At 44.6% G+C, this 20,332-nt stretch overlaps 1 protein-coding gene across 2 annotated transcripts in view; it reads right to left on the reverse strand.

Moving 5' to 3' along the window:
* The window catches only part of CDH23 (cadherin related 23), a 1,628,602-nt gene that overhangs the window by 85,979 nt on the left and 1,522,291 nt on the right, over positions 1–20,332 (reverse strand). For both annotated transcript variants that reach the window (XM_082268007.1, XM_082268006.1), the window contains 3 exons: positions 18,503–18,727; positions 18,199–18,368; positions 10,446–10,583 (listed from right to left, as the gene is read on the reverse strand). In XM_082268007.1, coding sequence (XP_082124133.1) covers positions 10,446–10,583; positions 18,199–18,368; positions 18,503–18,727 — 533 coding nt within the window. The remainder of the gene's footprint in view (positions 1–10,445; positions 10,584–18,198; positions 18,369–18,502; positions 18,728–20,332) is intronic.

Below are 20,332 nucleotides of genomic sequence, written 5' to 3' on the forward strand. Positions count from 1 at the left end.
TTTACAAATGATGGATGCCACTGTGCTCATTGGGACCTTCAATGCTGCAGAATTTTTTCTATACCTTTCCCCAGATCTGTGCCTTCATACAATTCTGTCTCTGATGTCTACAGACAATTCCTTGGACTTCATGGCTTGGTTTGTGCTCTGACATGCACTCTTAACTGTAGAACCTTAAATAGACAGGTGTGTGACTTTCCAAATAATGTCCAATCAACTGAATTTACTTCAATGAAGTTGTAGTTGTCATCTCAAGGATGATCAGTGGAAAGAGGATGCACCTGAGCTCAATTTTGAGTGTCATGGCAAAGGCTGTGAATACTTATGTACATTGAATGGTTTCCTTTCTTATTTTTAATAAATTTGCAAAGATTTAAAACAAACTTCTTTCACGTCATTATGGGGTATTGTTTGTAGAATTTTGAGGCAAACAATTAATTTAATTCATTTTAGAATAAGGCTGTAACATAACAAAATGTGGAAAAAGTGAATACTTTCCGCATTCATTGTACTTCAATCATAGGTTTGACCTTTGATTTACATATGGCAACACTTTAAGAATCGTTTTTCTGAATAAAATGTATTTCTCTGTAACCCCTTAATTACCCTTATCAGCTTACATTAACTTCTTCCATCCTTTCTTCCCTTAGCTAGGACAACTATTTTTCTGATGACTTTTTTTTGTGATTAATGTTTTTTTTATCTATTAATTTACATTATTTTTTTAAGCATTACATACAAAAAAAAATTACAAATTGGCAAAACATTTTGCCATACATTGTACTAGAAAGATTATTTTAGTGTCATTTTAAAAGGGAAAAAATATATAAAAAGTATTATTATTATTAGAATATGGGATTCATAAAGAGCCCACAGTCTGCGCTTTACAGTATAAAGAGAGACAATACAGCAACAATACAATTCAATGCAAGAGGGTTATGAGGGCCCTACTCCTGCGAGCTTACAATCTAATAGGAAGGGGGCTGGTGGAACACAAGGTAGTAATTGTGAGGGATGTACTTTTTATTTACAGTAAAAGTACTTTTTTTTGCAAAACAATACTACCAAAAGAAAGCCTCGTTTTTACCCATAAAAACTATGTATGTATTACTCTGTTATCTTAAGCAATGACAATGTTATCGCTGAAAAAACAGGGCCATAATGGAAAAGTAAGATAGGAATTACATAAAGTATGGCATGTCTTTCAAGATTATTCTTTTCAAAAACAAAAACAAAAGATCACAGACTACAGTCTCAGAGTTTGTGCATACACGCCCTCGCTCCATCTTTGAACGACATCCTTTAGGTTTAAAGAAGTATTAAACCCATACCAAAATATTTAATAAATTGCAGCTTACTAATCATTAAATGTGGTGGCTGCATCAGTTCTATTTTTGTATGCTTTTCCCCCTCTGTTTTAACCCGGTGATATGGCCAGGAACACACCTCCTGCATTACAATGCCCTCACTCTGGATGAAGGAGCACAGGGGGCACCTTTGGACAGCAGCAGTATCAGTCTTAGGGAGGGGATTGTTAGATGTAGTACCAGATTTAGATACACTAACAAATTGAAGCTGAACTCTAATACTTTATAAGCAGTTAAAGCAGTTTTATTTTCCATTTAGTATAAAGATTTTACATAAATTAAAAAAAGATGACTATTGTAAGCACCTCTGTTAGTGTTAAATGGTTTATCTCATCTCTGTAATGGATACATTCTGCTGGATAGCTTGTTTTTGAAAAACATATTTTTTTTGGCTGGATCACTAGATAAAAATAGAAGAAAGAAAGCCTAAAAAAGAAAATGAATGTAGCCATCAAGCCTAAGAAATGGTAAGCTCTATAATAATAAATGTTTGCTTTTTGGTTTAATACCTCTTTAAACAATGAAGTAGCCATGGGGTACAGTAAGAGGAGAGGAAAAAATAGTGAAAAGATAAATTTTTGGAATCAGATGGTATTAAAGTATTATTACTTGGTATTATCATTAAAAATTAGCTTTTTTGCATTCTTTGAAGCCAGAAAGGCCCGCAGCAAAAAAAAAAAAATAAGCGTAGGGCCTCATGGAAGGGTTTAATGGGCTACGGTCAGTCTAGGGTTAAGGCTGTTGGTTCAAGTGGAGGTCAAGGTCAGGGATTGGTCAGTGTCAGGTAGGTGGGGTAGTTAGTGAGAGAAGTGGGGGGGGTTTACTTACGGTTGCAGCACAATTCGCTGGGAGCCAAGGTGAAAGGATCCTCTGCCCTGCTTCATTTTGTCCGGGTTAGTGCTGTGATGGGCGATTTGGAGGCCATGATTTCGCGGTTGCGTGAGGCGGCGGCCACCCGTGGGACGCAGTGGCTGGAGCGGCATCTGGAGGCGGCTATGGCTGACGAAGACTCAGTGAGGGGGGAGCGGCATTCCCGCGCTCGGCGGTCCCGGCCGCCGGAGCGTTACAGCCCCACGGTGTCCCCCGGAGCTCAGCGCCATACTGGGAGCCCCTGTGTAGACCCTCCAGGGTCGCCGTCCCAGCGCTCGCTTGCTGGGCGCGGTGGACCCCCTGGGAGGAATCCCCGACGGCGGCGGAGCTCCAGCGGGCGGGGCCACACTCGTGCTGCGCCTCCGGCCCCGCCCGTACGTCAGGATTCGGGACCTGTTCCGGCGGCCTGTGGTGGTGAAGACCGGCTGCCCAGGCCGGCTCAGCGTGGGAGAGGACTGTGCAGGCGCCCGGGCCAGTCGGGGGGAACGGCCGGCGCTGCTACACCGCGCACTTCCGGTGCGGCGGGTCCCCGGGAAGCGGATGTGACGCGGCAACCCGGAAGGAAGCGGCAGCGGAGGTCTCCGGAGGTCGTCAGTTCCGGTCGTCGGCGGGGGGAGGAGGCTGAGCAGAGTGCCCCCCCTGCGCTTTCCAGCCCCATGTCCGGTGGGGGGACGGAGGATCGTGATGTCCGGTCGGAAGGGGAGCTGTCGGGCTCTGAAGAGGAGGCTGTTCCAGGACCGTCTTCGGCTGTGGCTGCGGGACCCGCCGCTGCGGGGTCTCTGGCAGGTGAGCACTTTTCCCTTGACACTGTGTCTTTGCGGTCTGCTGTGGCGGCGCTAGCGGGGGTGTTGGGGCCGGAGCAGAACCGGGGGGGGGGGCCGTGGTGATTGGGGCTCCTGTGGGGACGGGCACTCCGCCTGTGGTGGGGTCGGGGGGTCCTGGGCCCGCTGCGCCGGCAGCGGCGGGGGGCCTTGGGGACTTGCTGGCGGGGCTGCGATCCCTGGTACAGCGTTTTGACGGCGGTGAGGTGGGCCAGGCTCCGGTGACGGCTTGGGGAACGGGGGGGGTTCCGGCCGTGTCAGCGTCAGGATCGGCGGCGGCTGGTACTAGTGGGGCCCCTGCGGCTCCTGTGGACAAGGCGGTGTCGTCGGTGGATCCGTCTCCTGTGCCGCCTGTGGTGGATAAGGTGGCTGTACCCAAGGCTGCAGGTAAGGATGATGGGGTTCGCATTGCGGATTCGGCGAGATGTGAGGTATACGTATGTTTTGAGGGCCCCTTGGGGGCTCACCTCAAGGCGGAGGTTCGGGAGAAGATCTGGAAGGATGAATACGTCGAGATCTTTACGCTGCTTCCGCTGGAGAAGTTCAACCTGGACAGGGTGAAGCCGGAGGAATCGAAGAAGGAGGATGAGGAACGGCGGCGCTATCGGTTGATTCCGCGCACGTTTAGCAATTGGCTCCAGGCTTTTGCTATTTTTGCGAGTGTGGTGGGGGAGAAACACCAGGAGCATTGCTCCGCGTTGTTTTGTTATTTGGACGCGATCGGTGAGGCTCACCGGGTTTATGGGGGGGTGGCGTGGCTCCGTTACGACGAGCAATTCCGCCAGCGTAAGGCGGTTCGCCCGTCGCTGAGGTGGGACCATAAGGACATCAGTTTGTGGATGCGCCTTATGACGTCGGCCCGGGCGGCGCCGTCGTCATTTCCGAGTGGGGTCGGCGGTCCGTCTACCTCCGGACAGTCGGCCACGAAACGCAGGGGTTTCTGTTGGCAGTTCAATGAAGGAACGTGCCGCTTCGGGACGGCCTGTAGGTTTAAGCATGAGTGCTCCGGTTGCGGGGGCTCACACCCCTTATCCCGTTGTTTCAAGCAAGGTAAGTCTCGTTTCGGGGATGCTCAAGGTAAAAGGGACGACGCCGGTGATGGTGGAAAGGATGCGGCCTTTCCTAAGTAAGTATCCGGACAGGGCGGCGGCCCGCTTGCTGGACGATGGTTTTTCTTTTGGTTTCCGGATTCCTTGTTCCCTTGACCGGGTTCCCCCTATGGCGGACAACTTGCGTTCCACGGGACTGAACCCCGGGGTGGTGTCTGACAAGTTGGCTAAGGAAGTGCTATTGGGTCGCATGGCGGGTCCGTTTGTTGACCCCCCCTTGTCTGACTTGGTGGTTTCTCCCTTGGGTTTGGTTCCGAAGAAGGAGCCGAATAAGTTTCGGTTGATTCATCATCTGTCATTTCCGAAAGGGGGCTCGGTCAATGATGGCATAGATCCGGAGGCCTGTGCGGTGTCGTACAGGTCGTTCGACGCTGCCATTTGTTGGGTTCGCCGTTATGGGGAAGGGGCGTTGCTGGCTAAGACGGACGTGGAGGCCGCGTTTCGTTTGTTGCCGGTGCATCCGGATAGTTTCCGCCTGCTGGGCTGTAGGTGGCGGGAGGCGTTTTATGTCGATCGCTGCTTGCCGATGGGATGCTCTATTTCCTGTGCGCTTTTCGAGACCTTTAGCTCGTTCGTGGAGTGGGTGGTTCGGGAGGTGGCGGGGGTCAATTCGGTTATCCATTACTTGGATGACTTCTTGTGCATTGGCCCCTCGTTGTCTTCCTTGTGCGGAATTCTGCTGGCCACCATTCAACATGTGGCTGAGCGTTTCGGCATCCCCTTGGCGGCTGACAAAACAGAAGGTCCGGCGACCTCGATCGTTTTCTTGGGCATTGTCATCGACTCTGTGGCTATGGAATGTCGCTTGCCCGAGGACAAGTTGAGCGATCTGCAGGCAGAAATCGGCCTGTTGGTGGGCAAGCGCAAAGTGCAACTTCGTCGGTTGCAGTCGCTTCTTGGCAAGTTGGCATTTGCATGCCGGATCATGCCGATGGGGCGGGTTTTCAGTCGCCGTCTGTCGGCTGCCACGGCGGGGGTCAGGTCTCCGCATCATTTTGTCACGCTGTCGGCAGGGTTGGTGGAGGACTTGCGGGTTTGGCACGTCTTCTTGTCGGAATATAATGGTCGTTCGCTGTGGCTGCGGGGTCCGATCAGCAATTGGGATTTGGAATTGTTTACGGATGCGGCTGGGTCCACGGGTTATGGTGCCTACTTGCAGGGTCGTTGGAGCGCTGAGCGTTGGCCCGAGGCTTGGCGGGGGGAGGGTTTCTTGCGGAATTTGGTCTTGTTGGAACTTTTCCCCGTCATAGTCGCGGTGGAGTTGTGGGGGGATGCCCTTCGGGACAGGAAGGTGCGGTTGCACTGTGATAACATGGGGGTGGTGCAGGTTATTAACAGGCTGTCGGGCTCTTCTCCACCGGTCGTTCGTCTGTTGCGTCACCTAGTTCTGCGCTGTTTGCAGCTGAATGTCTTTCTGTATGCCATGCATGTTCCTGGTGTGACCAACTCGGTTGCGGATTCTTTGTCTCGTTTCCAGGTGGACAGGTTTCGGGCGTTGGCGCCGGATGCGGAGCAGCGGGGGGAGCCTTGTCCATCGGAGCTCTGGGCGATTGCGTTGGGATCGCCGCCGAGTTGGTCAGAAGGTCCTTGAGTGGCGGGACTTGGTCGGCATATAGCAAGGTATGGCAGGAATGGCGGGTTTTGTTGGCGCGGACGGGAGTGGACGGGATGAGTATGGGTTCCCGATCCCTGTTATTGTATTTTGTGTGTTTGAATTTTGAACAAGGGGTGTCAGTGGCAGCCATTAATCGAAAGTTGGCTGGCCTGGCTTTCTTGTTCAAAATGTCTGGGTTACAGGATTTCACGAAAGACTTCGTGGTGCGGCAGGCTCTGAAGGGGTACCGGAAAGGGGCCAGGCGTCCGGACGGGCGCCGGCCGGTTTCCTTTGTTTTGCTGGGTGAGGTGGTGGGCAAATTGCGTAGCATTTGTTCCTCTGGGTACGAGTCTCTTTTATTTACAGCGGCTTTCGTTTTGGCTTTCTTTGGGGCGTTTCGTATAGGGGAATTGGTCAGCCCTTCCAGGACTGTGCACGGTGGGCTTCAGGATGGTGAGGTGAGTTGTTCGGACTCGGCGGTGGTGATATTCCTCCGGCGTTCCAAGACGGATCAGGTTGGTAAGGGTGTGCAGGTACGTCTGTACCGGGTTCGGGGTTCGCCCCTTTGCCCGGTTGGGGTGGTGGAGGAATTCAGGCAGGTGCGTCCGTCTGGGGGGGATTCCTTTCTGATGCACAGGGACGGGTCGGCTTTGTCCCGGTTTCAGTTCGTGGCGGTGTTCCGGCGGTGCTTGTCCGAGCTGGGTTACGATGCCCGCCAGTACGCTTCTCACTCCTTCCGCATCGGGGCGGCCACTGAGGCGGCCAGGTGGGGTGTGGATGAAGCCACGTTGAAACGGATTTGTCGATGGGAATCTTCTCGTTTTAGGTTGTATGTACGTCTATATTTGGTTTAGTTGTTTCTGTGGGGTTTTTTCGTGTGTTCTGGGGAGGTTGGTGGTCTGTCTTCTGTGATTTGCTACGTGTTATTTTTTTTCCTTACAGGGGGAGCCGCCTGCCTCGTCTGGATTTTGGGCCACTCATATGTGTATTGGGGGGCCAGGAGGGCGGAAGTTAGGCATGATGGGCGGCAGTTGGGGTTCACCAGGGAGGAAGCCACCGTTCGGTGGATTGGGATTCCGGGTTTGCTTTGGTGCAGGGTCCTGCCGGAGGTCACTCGTTTTGCTCAGTTGGACAGGGCCCCGGGCATCTTGCTCTTGCACGCAGGGGGCAACGACCTGGGGGTCCGGTCCATGCGCCACCTCATCCGGGATATTAAGTATGATTTTCTCCGGTTGCGTGTGTCTTTTCCCGGGACGGTGGTGGTGTGGTCGGAGATTGTGGGGCGCACTTCCTGGCGTTTTGCAAGGTCAGTCGCCAGGTTGAATAAGGCCAGGATTAAGGTCAATTCGGCGGTCAGCCGTTTTGTCATCAGAAATGGGGGTTTGGTAGTCAGACACCGGGAACTGGAGGTGGACACCTGGAGGTATCTGCGCAGTGATGGTGTCCACCTTAATGCGGTGGGGACAGATTTGTGGTTCCTAGGCATTCAGGAGGGCTTGCAGAGGGCTTTGCGAGTGTGGAGGGGCTCGCAGGCGTAAGGTTTCACGTCTGCGTGCTGTGGCGGTTGGGGGTCTTTGGAGGCGGTACAATCTGTTGTTGGTAACAAAGTTCATAGGGTGACCCATCTAGGTATGGAGCCCTCTAGTGTATCCCGGTTAATAGCGGATTAACGGGAAGTGGTAACAACGAGGTATCAGTGGTCAAGTGGGTTGTCCCTGAGCTGGTGTTTCGCGGCTGGGGACCGTTTAACGAGTTACACTGATACACAGTCAATTGGAATTTGGTGCCTCCCAAGACCAACAACTCATTTAGGGGATACTGGAGTATTTATGGTTATGTTAATATTTATGTGTTTTGGTTAATTGTGTTAATAAATGGCCCACCGGGCCACTTTTCTCCAAACTGGTGTCACGGGTGTTTCTTTATAGTTTAAGGAAGTGGTTTAGGGGTTAGGGGTAGTAGCCTTAGGAATACCCTTATTCATGCAGAAGTGTAATTTCTATTGCCATAGCTGGCTCTAATCCTGACCATCATGGAGTTCTGTGTGTTCCAGTGCCTCCTGTTTCTGTATAATGTCAATTAAAATGTTACATGGAGACAGAGATCCCTTTGTAAAGTAAGTTCACAGATCAAGTTACTCACCAAATCTTCCCATTAGGGCCCATTCAATTATTTTGGTGGTACCGTAAGTTACATGATTTGGTGCAGTGCATGTTGCCTGTATATATGTGTTTCAGCGCATTGAGTCAACTGAAATAAATGGACGGCGCAGCCCTGATCCTCCTCTTCTCAGTACCCACCCTGGTGCTCCTGGCCCCTCCCTCCTGCTGAGTGCCCCCATAGCAAGCAGCTTGCTATGGGGGCACCTGAGCAGGCTTGCTCCTGAGCTGCTGTCCTGTGTGTTTATTCTTACACGGAGCACAGCTCGGTACCGCCCCCACTCTCTCCCCATTGGCCACTTGCTCCTGCTGCTGTCTAAGGCAAATGAGGAGGAAGAGACCCAGGAGATCCACTGCTCTTGTGCACATTGCTGGATGAAGATCAGGCTCAGGTAAATTTTGGGGGGCTGGGCGGTGGGGCTGCTGCACACCAAAGGTTTTTTACTTTCATGCAAAGAATGCATGAAGGTAAAAAACCTTGAGCCTTTACAACCACTTCAAAATAGTAACCCAGAGAGGGTCTTTAATTCTGGTGAGTAGGGGCACATAAGGGGAGAGTGGCACCTTGCACTGATGAGCACCTTCCAGCACTAAGAAAACAAGCACCTTATTTAAGCACATTGGCACGGTTTTGGACTTTTCTATGGACTGGGAAACACTTTAGTTATTTGTGTATTGTTATTTGATCAGAGTTTTTTGAGCACTTAGTGCACTTTTTTGCATATTTATATATCTTTGTATTTTATTTATTTGTGTTATTCTATACAAATTTGGAATTATTGCAATTTAGCACTTTCTATATTAGCAATTTATATGTGTTTTTAACACATTTATATTTATTGGACATTATTTAAACAATTGTTGTTAATACTTTAAATGTGGTTTCACATTTTATTTACTAATCTATTAATCAATTAATCTTTCTCAGGTTTACAACCACTTCATTGTACTATATAACAAGCTATATATTGTGCTATATATTATCAACCGCCAGCTACCCTCTGTGCATACATGAGCTCGCAGAGTGCTTTTTAAATGGTCCTGCAGCTTCCTGGGACATGTGATCATCTTTTATATTTTACCAAACAAATTATGTTGTGTTTGTGTACTGCAATTAAATAAAGTGTATTTTTTCTTGAAAATTTCCATTTTAAAAAGAGCTGGCCAAATATCATGCAACATAAAAAATTGCAACAACCACAATTTTATTCTCCAGGGCATTTGCTTTTAGAAAAGTATATAATATTTGGTGGTTCTAATCAATTTTCTAGAAAATAAAATGCAGATTTTTTAACATGATTTAAGAATTGGCCTGGTAGACAATTGTTTCAAAATCTTTTTAAGTCTATATTAATGAACACAGGGCTGCAATAACTTGTGTATTTTATATCTGAATGTCATATGCTTTATAAAGCAGCCAAATGTTAATAAAAGAGAGTTGTAATGATGAAATCATAATGTCTGCAGCACATTTAATGCCATTTATAGTGTCACCAATAAAACATTCTTCATGTTTATAGCCATTTATACAAGACACCAATAGATCAGGAAATACATCAGGTCATACAACCCTATTATCTCTATTATCTCTAAAAAGAAGCTGCTTATCTTGATTGGGTTATTCTGAAGGACACAGCAGGCAATTTTAAAATAAACCAAATGAAATGACTATAGACCTGTACTGAATAAATTGTGAGAATAAATGAACATGTGTATAAAATGGAAGTGCCCCTAAAATTCTGCCTGTGCACCATAAAGCCCAATACCAACCAAAACATTTTCATTTAGTTTTAAGTGGTGAGGGGTTCAAAATTTTGTCAGCGTTTCTACTGTCTGTGACTCCAATGTGGAAATGTTTACAGTGTGACACCAGAATATCAGAGACAGTAATAAGGGTCACCGGGATACAAAGTCCCAGACAGCCATAAAATTCTGAAAAGTTGTTGTTGTCTCCATTGAAGGGATTACACATCACTTCTTGACTTTCTAAACACCAAGGTGAATCTATTGTATGGGAATATGGACTATAGACAGTAAAAATCTGATAGAGATTCTACCCTTTCTCCACTGTATCCAAAATTCAAAAAAACAAGCATTCGCTGTTGTTGGGCTTTAAGAGCCGGTTCACACTACTCCGACTTGCCAGGCGACTTGACAAGTAGCACCCCATGCTGTGCAATGGAACTGTTCTAATCAGAGCGACTCAAGTCGCTACGACTTAGAAAAAGGCTCCTGCATTGCTTTTTGGCAAAGTCGGTGCGACTTGCATTGACTTCTATTATGAGAAGTCGTTTGCAAGCCGCGATGAAGTCGTGCTGCACGGGCGTCTTCAAAGTCATCCACAGTCGGGGCGACTTTGAGTCGTGGTAGTGGGAACCGGCTCTAAAAGTGAGGACTAAAATTTTGAAATATTTGATGCCTCATATAACCCCTAAATTCAATCAGTCTTCATGGAGGGAAAAGTCATAATCAAAGAGGAGTTTGTAAAGACTGAGGTTTCCTCCTAATGGAGTTCCAACACATACCGTAGTAGGGTTTATCCCAAACTTGCCCTCTCCATCCACAAGGCTGTACTGAATAAGAGCAAACCGCCCAGAGTCTGCATCAGTGGCTTTTATCTGCAAAACTGTAGAACCAGGTTGAATGTCCTCAAATACAGGTTTCTGGAAGACAAGAAAAAAATGCTATTAGATGCACAAGATGAGGCCAGCAAATACAGAAAATGCCAAGTAGGTTAGGAAATCTGTGAAAAGAATTCAGGCCAAACTGTATCAGAGTAGTCATAGAGTGAGATGCCACAATTTCACAATTCCCTTTCTGCTTTGAGCTAATTAACGACTTGCCTACTGGGCACGTTTATCCCTTCCTGGCCAGCCCAATTTTCAGCTTTCAGCGCTGTCACACTTTGAATGACAATCGTGCGGTCATGCAACACTGTACCCAAATTAAGTTTTTATAATTTTTTTTCCACAAATAGAGCTTTTTTTGGTTGCATTTAGAGCCAGTTCACACTGAGGCGATCCGACTTGCAGGGGCGACCTGTGAAGTCGCGGTGCACAGCGCGCACCGCGACCTCGGAGCGGCATGCACGGACTTCATATCATTGAAGTCAATGCAGGTCGCTCCAGGTCGCCCCAAAGTAGTACAGGACCCTTTTTCTAAGTCGGAGCGACTTGTGTCGCTCCTATTAGAACGGGTCCTGTGCTAATCTATGGCAGGCGACCCACTGCGACTTGTCAGGCGAACAAGTCCCCTGACAAGTCACCCCAGTGTGAACCGGCTCGTAATCACCGCTGGGTTTTTTATTTTTTGCCAAACAAAAATAAAGCTGCAATTTTGAAAAAAGAAACAAAAACATTTTTCACATAAAATTTTGCAAACAGGTAATTTTTCTTCTTCACTGATGTGCGCTGATGAAGCTGCACTGATGGATACTGATAGGCTGCACTGACAGGCACTGAAATGCTGCACTGATGGGCACTGATGAGGTGGCAATGATGGGCACTGATAGGTGGCACTAATGGGCACAGATGAGGCAGCACTGGTGGGCACTGATAGGTGGTACTGATGCTCACTGATAGGCAGCACTTGTTAGGTTGATAGGTGACACTGATGAGAAGGCACTGATGGGCACTGATTGGCAGCACTGATGGGCACTAATTGGCAGCACTAGTGGGCATTGATTGGCAGCACTGGTGGGCACTGATTGGCAGCACTGGTGGGCATTGCTGGGACTGCACTGATAATCAGTGCCGATGTCTCTGTAACACAAGCCGGTTATTGGCTTTCTTCTTCTCTCCTCATGCTGTCAGCATGAGGAGAGAAAAGCTGATAACTGGCTTGTATTTACATCCATGATCAGCTGTCATTGGACACAGCTGATCACATGGTAAAGGGTCGCTGTGATTGGCCCTTTACCCCTATCTGTGATTAGCTGAGTCCTTCAGACTCAGACGCCCTCCTGACAAAGTAAGTCTGTGCTGTAGCCGTCATTCTGCTATAGCACAGGCGGCAACAGGTTAAGGACCAGAGTGCTTTAAAATCATCCACAGAACATTTAGGCCTCATGCACACTGGACATTAAAAAAAACACCAGTAGCTTTAGCTGTAGAATGATGTATTAAAAAAGTCATTTTTTTTTTTATTGTTTTGCAGCATTTTTGCATTAGCGTTTAAACGTTTTTTAGCGTTTGCATTTTTTAGCTTTTTAGTATAGCAAAACTATACTCCCACAAAAGCTTATGGCTCAAAAACGCTCATAAAACGCAGAATAGCCACGTTTTCCAGAGTTAAGGCATTTTTCCAGCTGAAAAGCCAGCCGGAAAACGCCCCTGCCAAAAACTGCTGACAAAAGCCTATGTGTGCATGGACACATGGGATAACATGCTGGGAAGTTTACTGGCTCTAGAAAAAAATGACTGGAGCCAAAAACAAAAGCTGTAAAAACGTTCTGTGTGCATGAGGCCTTAACGCTATCTACATACTTAGCCCTTATTACCCGAGTCTTATCTCACAAGGGTAGCATTCTGAAAATAATAGGATGTGCAAATGCAAGAGTGAAGATAGAAAATACAGAAACAAGGAAAATGGAGCTCTCTAAACCTGATAGTTCGGTCCATCTGTGCCATTAAAATTTTAAAGCTGGTGAGGCTGCTATATACTAAACTACATAAGCATGATTGGTAATAAACTGTGAGGCTACAGTCGGATTGCAACTGTGATGGTCCTATCTAGCTATTTGTTCAATGCAGTCCTCATTTGCCATGAGTGTTAAAAATCTAAAAACTGTTACTTTTATGCCTCCTATTTTGTTTACATGCACCTTGGGATCTGCACAGCAAAAGTTATTAAAAAAACAAGCTGAAAAAAATGTAACTGGCTAAGAGAAGATACGTGCAGTCTCAAAGCTTAAAGTGAACCTGTGTCCAGATCATGGGCACTAAAGTATTTACAGATTCAGAACAAGCAGTACAATTACTTTAAACATGCCCTTACTCACCTCTGTAGCTATAGACATTGTGGAAAAAAATTCACAACAGAAGCACTGAAACTGTTTTTGTTTTTTTGTTTTTTATGAGTAGAGCCCGACCTCTAATGTAAATGAAACCCACAGCTTAATGGCCTGTACACACGAAAAGAAGATTGAAAGTAAAATTTTGTCTGACCAACGACATGCCACTTTTCGGATCGTTAGCATGGCGCTTTCGACCGCCGATACCGAATTTTCGGACAAGAACTGAATGTGCATATCATCAAATTTTTATTGTACGTGAACACAATGTACGATTTTCGTTTGATTAGTACAGTTTTCATCCGAAAAAAATTGTAAGAGCAAGAATACGCATGCCCGGAAATGCAAGAATACATACAAAACAATTCAACACATGATATCACTTTTGAAGTTGAATTCTGTTGTACGAGAATTTTCGTATGTTGAGTAACCTCTTCACTTTCGATCTGAGACAGGCATGCAACAAAAAAACTGACAAAGATTCATCCAATAATCTTATCGTGTGTATGAGGCTTTAGAGTCTTTATTGTTATCTTTAAGGATGTTTGAGAATGAATATTTGCACATTACAAGCAGTTAGAACAGTTGTTAAAAAGCTCTTTTACTGCTTGTTAGGAATGTTTAAATAGTTTAATGTCTGGACACAGGTTCACTTTAAAGGTATATAAGAAAAACGTATGTGCCCTATGATGCTGTATGATAAAGTCATTATTGTTTCCCAATTAATCTTTATACCAAGCACCAGAGTATGGAATCTCACTTCATAGTGCTAAAACTTTGGGCATGTGCAAGAAGAATTGCATAGATGCAGTACACTATCTCTACACAGATGGATCACTGATACTTTTCAAGAATGACAGTTTTTTTAATAGTCGAATTTAAATACAGCCATGGCCAATTGCAGGTGTATTAATATTTGGTATGTTAATTTAAAAAAACGAGCGGCACTCAGATTTTTTGGAGAAAATCACATTTTTATTTCAGAAATGTTTCAGCTTAACTGGCAGACTTTCTGACACTAGAGTATACATTCTACAGAAAACCAGCCTTGTTAAAAGATTCCTCTCATATTTGCAATAGCCTTGTGGTTGATCATTTGCGTGCATCACAGAGAATGCACAATCATATGGCCTATATGCTTGTAAAGAAAATGTGTCAGTCATTTTCAAGAAAAGGTCTACCATTACTCTGAGTGATAGTAATCACTTTACAAAAAAAGACTGTCTGATGAATTTAAAGCATATCTGAACGAAGAACCATACTTTAACATAAAAGCATTTCCTAACAATGTACTCTATATCAATTTAGTAACACCCAGCTTGAAACCTTTTTCTGTCTGTCCAATAATGGTGCATGGCAGCATTTAAAAGGCTATTCTGCAATCTTGCTAGGAGTGCCTATTGGATGAATTTGGGGAGAAATGCTAAAGCACTCTGATAACACGGAAAATTGAAATACAGTTTTGGAGAAACTTTTAATGGTGACTACAGTTGCAATTTAAAGTTGCTATGTTCTTTTTCATATAGTCTAAATGACTAATTATAAAATCATCAGCCCAGCAAAAGGTTTAAGCAGTGTTTCCTGAATAGCCCTTACTATATATTTGTATATATGGGTGGGTGAATGTATGGTGGGCCTTGTCTGCCTGACAGCAGGGCTGTGATTTATTTAGTTAGGGTGTCAGGGCTTTCAGATGTGCCTGCTAGGGGAGAAGTATCCCCACTGGCTCCTGTGAGAGGCTTCTCATAGGGCAGTGTGGGAAGCCCATTCAGAGGACACATCCCAGCTTGTAACTACCCCAGAAGGCAGATTAGGCTGCAAAGGATTCTGGGAGTGGGTATACATTTGGGGGGAAGTGCGTGGCACGTTGTCTTTGGCGGGAGCAGAGTCCCAGGAGGGAGAGTATGGCTGTCTCTCCTCCTGTCAGAGGAAGAGGATATCTTGGGGTGTCACCTGAGTATCCAGAGAGTGCTGAGTTGAGCTGAGGGGATCCGGTGTGCAGAGAGCCTGCGGAGAGCGAGAGGGGTCCAGTCCCAGGAAAGCCTACACAGGTCGTGAGTACTGAGGATTGCCCCTAGGGGTCTGCCTGAAGTTAGAGGGGACCACTCCGGAAGAGGTTCTTGGATCCAGTGTCAGCTAGCTGCAAAGGGGGTACCTGGTCAGTGGACCCTGAAGAGTTACAGTCAAGGGGGGCATTTGCATCTGGGCCCTGAATTGCATAGAGTGTGTCAGTTGCAACTACAGATTTGCAGAGTTCTACCTCATACTACCTCAAGCTGGCCAAAGCGGGGGGGACAGTATTCAGTGAATTGTACAGCATAACAGTGTCAGGAGTTCTACAGTTTCACAGTTCTGGATCTTTTGGACTTTCAGTCGAGGATTCAGCACTTCTATCAAGTTGCAGTGTGTACTCAGTGTTAGTGAGCGTTGGCTGGCGCCGGCTGGCATCAAGGAAGCGCCAACGGGCATTTTCAGGATCAAAGTCCTAATTGTAATTAATTCAAGCCTAAAGGAGTATCCCACTCATTCCCTTCTCCCTTCCCCTTCAACTTATAATATAAACCACAAAAAAAGATGCCGGAGTTGTTGTTGCTTCAGTTGTCACACCCAGGGACTCAGCTCACATGGGCTGGAGAGGATTCCGGTACTAATGGCAGACCCACATCAGGCCACAGGCCTGGAAACCTTGCTACATATTTAAAGTAGAACTGTAACGGAATCGCGATCCCACAATACGCTTGTGGGCTTCAGTTAGAATACCGCTTCCTCCAGTCTGAACATAGATATCAGATATTCTAGCTGCCCCCATACAAAACTAGCCAAAACTTAGCTTGTATAGATCTAGAAAAACAACTTTTATTGAACAGACTAACACACAATATATACCACACAGGAGGACATCCCCCTCCTGATCACATTACCACACCAGGTCAGGTGCCTGATTACATTATCATATGCAGATGAAATTGTGTACAGAAGTATAAGTAACATATCTAAGGAACAACCAACACAAACCATATTCTACTTTCCCCTCAGCAACTAACAGATGACAGTGATTTAATTAACTTGGGTTAATTAACTAGCGGACTTGCTGCCATTAAGCTCACAAAATACAATACACATTATTAGAAGTGTAAACACATCCCCACAGTAGACAATAGGTGAGTAAATCAGCAATAACATCAACAATGTGTGGAAGACAGGTGGTTAAGCTGATGATATTAGCATCTTCTATGAGTCTGACTATGCGGAGCAGTCCCCTATTGGCAATAGGCAGCTAGGCCTTTAACATGGATCCTAGGCCTAGAGTTTTCATATATTCCTTCAGGTATATTGTTAAAAAATATTACTGTCCCATTTGAAGTAATCCAAACCATATTCTCAGTTTTCATTAAGTAGCTATCCATCATTTTCTCTGTCACCCTGTGCCCCTTATAGACACAGAGTAACTTACATATAAGAGCGGCCTAGGGAGCTGAGAAAGGGATTTCCCAACCTCTCTAAGGTAAGCTGCGTTCCACGGGACCCCCAAGCAAAGTGACTACTGTCACAAGAACTATAGGCAAAACTTTTTTTTTTTCATTTTGGATAAAGCAGGGTAGGGTTTTAACCCCTGTTAGATCTATTTTCGCCATCTGAATCCCATTGTGGAGATTTTCTTTCACTACCTGTCCCATAGCCAAACAGAAAGTGAGAGGAAATCCCTTAAAATTAAGGCAAATTATTTTTGGACCCCCAAGTCACCAGAACTAGTGTCCCCATTGGAAGATTTACCATCTATTACTTTTCTGGGGACAACTCAAATTTTGGTATTTTCTTTCACTATAAATGATAATGGTAAACAGGACTAACAGAGAGGGTTAATCTCCGTAACTGGAGCACAGACAGCAATAAAAACTGACGTGTTCTAATTCCTCTGAACTCTATCCAGAAACTAAAAAAACAAAGTTTTGCCTTTAGTTATACTTTAAGTGCTTAGTACTGCTCCTTGTAATATCAAGGCTTCTGTATGTGAGAGCCAACTATGGCTTTTTTTGAGAAAACCTCTCCAGTCCTTCCAAATGTGATTCTTAGACCCCAAATTACTGACAATAGAAAGGTACCCACTACAAATGCGCTAAAATTAAAAATTAAAACCATGAGCAGGTAGGATACATTTCATAGATGCATCTTGCAGCTTTAGTGTCAGTTATTGACTACAGTGCATGTTTACCACAGTAGATTATACGTTCAGTTCATATCACATTTTTTTTTTTTTTTTTTTTTTTTTTAAGAATTGACATATTTTACACAGTTTGGGTTTGTTTATTACTGTAAAAGCAAAAATCTGTGGTTAATAAACATACTATCTACCATGTTTTTGATACATTTTATGCTATTTCTTTTTTAAAACGTCTTGAATGCTTAAATAATTGGAAACATTTGTAAAATTTGATGACCTACTGACATTAATATTTACTTCCTGCCCCACATCTGAAAATATATTAGTACTACATCCTGTTAGAACCTCTAGACTTCCTGTACCAGATTCACCTTCTTTAGGTGCGGTTTTATTTTTTATCAGTCTTCATGGTAATCTTTGCAGGCTATTTCAGGTATTGCCCTGAGCTGACAAAAAGCTTTTAAAACAAATATAAATAGAATTTTGAAAAATATAATTACTTAATAAGTAAATATAAAAGATTAATCAAAAATATACTCTCCTGGCAACATTCACAATCTACTCCTGCAATTTATTTTACTAGCTTTTTAAATAGCCTATTGGAAACTATATTAGTCTTTGGTCAATGTTATTTAGTTGTTTTTTTTTTTTTTAACTATCTCTATTTTTTATCTATTTTTTTTACTGTCTATATGCAGTATTTGTGATACAAATAAATTGCTCATCCATAACTGGTTCTTCATATACTGTACACACTGTAAAGTCTAAACCCGAAAAATGGCTGTACTGGGGTCTGTGTAGGGTATGTACAGGGTATGGAGACAATAAAGCCTTTTGTTGATGTGTGGGATATTTCACCCTTAGCTGTCAACCAGGTAACTGGTGTAGCAAGTGTAAATTATACAGCTCGCTAAACAAACTAATTACAGATCAAATCCCCAGAATAGAAATTCATTGTCTACACATACGGTACTTTCACAGAATAATTGAACATTCTTAGCCTGTGGACTAGATGCAATGTATACAGGCCTTCGGAGGTACCAGTGCCACAACATAACTAAAACACATTTACTAGACTGTACATTGGTCATTGCCACTTTTTTACCTGATATAAGGTCTGGCTAAATATTGGATTATTGTCATTGATATCCACGATCTCAAGACAAACAGGAACCTCAGAAGACCTCCGTGGAGAGCCATTATCTGATGCTCTGACAGTGAAGTTTACCCACTGCACCTGCTCATAATCCACAGTCCGGTTTGCTATAATTTTTCCTGTACAAGAAAAAGTAGTATGCTTTATTTTCAACAAAAACAGCAACAGTGTACAGAAACCAATAGTGTACATATAGGTAATAAAAGCTAGGAAAAAACTTTTGCAACCAGTGTGCTCTTCAGTGTGCTCTTACCTGCTGTGATGTCCTCAAGTTGTACGTATCCTGCTGGTACAAGGTTATGGAGAGAGTAGGTGATCTGGCCATTAGGTCCCTTATCTGGGTCAACAGAAGATACTGACAACAGTGTGGTCCCTGGAGTGGCACCTTCAATTATCCTTTGAGAGAAAACAGTAACTCCAAATGGTCGAAATCTGGGAGTGTTGTCATTGACATCCAGAATATTCACTGTTAATTTTGCTGTAAGCAATAAATAAAAACAGTAACAATTATGTTTTTCATATGTAAGATAGACAATTTATAACAATATTCAAAAAAAATATAATGTGGAAAAATCTAAAAAAAAATATAATATGGAAAAATCTAAAAAAAAAAAAAAAAATATATATATATATATATATATATATATATATATATATATATACAGTGGGTACGGAAAGTATTCAGACCCCCTTAAATTTTTCACTCTTTGTTATATTACAGCCATTTGCTAAAATCATTTATAAGTTATAAGTTCATTCTTCTTCCTCATGAATGTACACATAGCACCCCATACTGACAGAAAAACACAGAATTGTTGACATTGTTGCAGATTTATTAAAAAAGAAAAACTGAAATATCACATGGTCCTAAGTATTCAGACCCTTTGCTCAGTATTTAGTAGAAGCCCCCTTTTGATCTAATACAGCCAGGATTCTTTTTGGGAAAGATGCAACAAGTCTTTCACACCTGGATTTGGGGATCCTCTGCCATTCCTTCTTGCAGATCCTCTCCAGTTCTGTCAGGTTGGATGGTAAACGTTGGTGGACAGCCATTTTTAGGTCTCCCCAGAGATGCTCAATTGGGTTTAAGTCAGGGCTCTGGCTGTGCCATTCAAGAACAGTCACAGAGTTGTTGTGAAGCCACTCCTTCGTTATTTTAGCTGTGTGCTTAGGGTCATTGTCTTGTTGGAAGGTAAACCTTCGGCCCAGTCTGAGGTCCAGAGCACTCTGGAGAAGGTTTTTGTCCAGGATATCCCTGTACTTGGCCGCATTCATCTTTCCCTCGATTGCAACCAGTCATCCTGTCCCTGCAGCTGAAAAGCACCCCCACAGCATGATGCTGCCACCACCATGCTTCACCGCACTCCATGCGGGCTTTCATGTGTCTTACACTGAGGAGAGGCTTCCGTCGGGCCACTCTGCCATAAAGCCCCGACTGGTGGAGGGCTGCAGTGATGGTTGACTTTCTACAACTTTCTCCCATCTCCTGACTGCATCTCTGGAGCTCAGCCACAGTGATCTTTGGGTTCTTCTTTACCTCTCTCACCAAGGCTCTTCTCCCCCGATAGCTCAGTTTGGCCGGATGGCCAGCTCTAGGAAGGGTTCTGGTCGTCCCAAACGTCTTCCATTTGAGGATTATGGAGGCCACTGTGCTCTTAGGAACCTTAAGTGCAGCAGAAATCTTTTTGTAACCTTGGCCAGATCTGTGCCTTGCCACAATTCTGTCTCTGAGCTCTTCAGGCAGTTCCTTTGACCTCATGATTCTCATTTGCTCTGACATGCATTGTGATCTGGAAGGTCTTATATAGACAGGTGTGTGGCTTTCCTAATCAAGTCCAATCAGTATAATCAAACACAGCTGGACTCAAATGAAGGTGTAGAACCATCTCAAGGATGATCAGAAGAAATGGAAAGCACCTGAGTTAAATATATGAGTGTCACAGCAAAGGGTCTGAATACTTAGGACCATGTGATATTTCAGTTTTTCTTTTTTAATAAATCTGTCAACAATTCTGTGTTTTTCTGTCAGTATGGGGTGCTATGTGTACATTCATGAGGAAGAAGAATGAACTTAAATTATTTT

The sequence above is a fragment of the Pelophylax lessonae genome (assembly GCF_965119305.1).
Source record: "Pelophylax lessonae genome assembly, chromosome: 9".
Classification (NCBI taxonomy): Eukaryota; Metazoa; Chordata; class Amphibia; order Anura; family Ranidae; genus Pelophylax; species Pelophylax lessonae.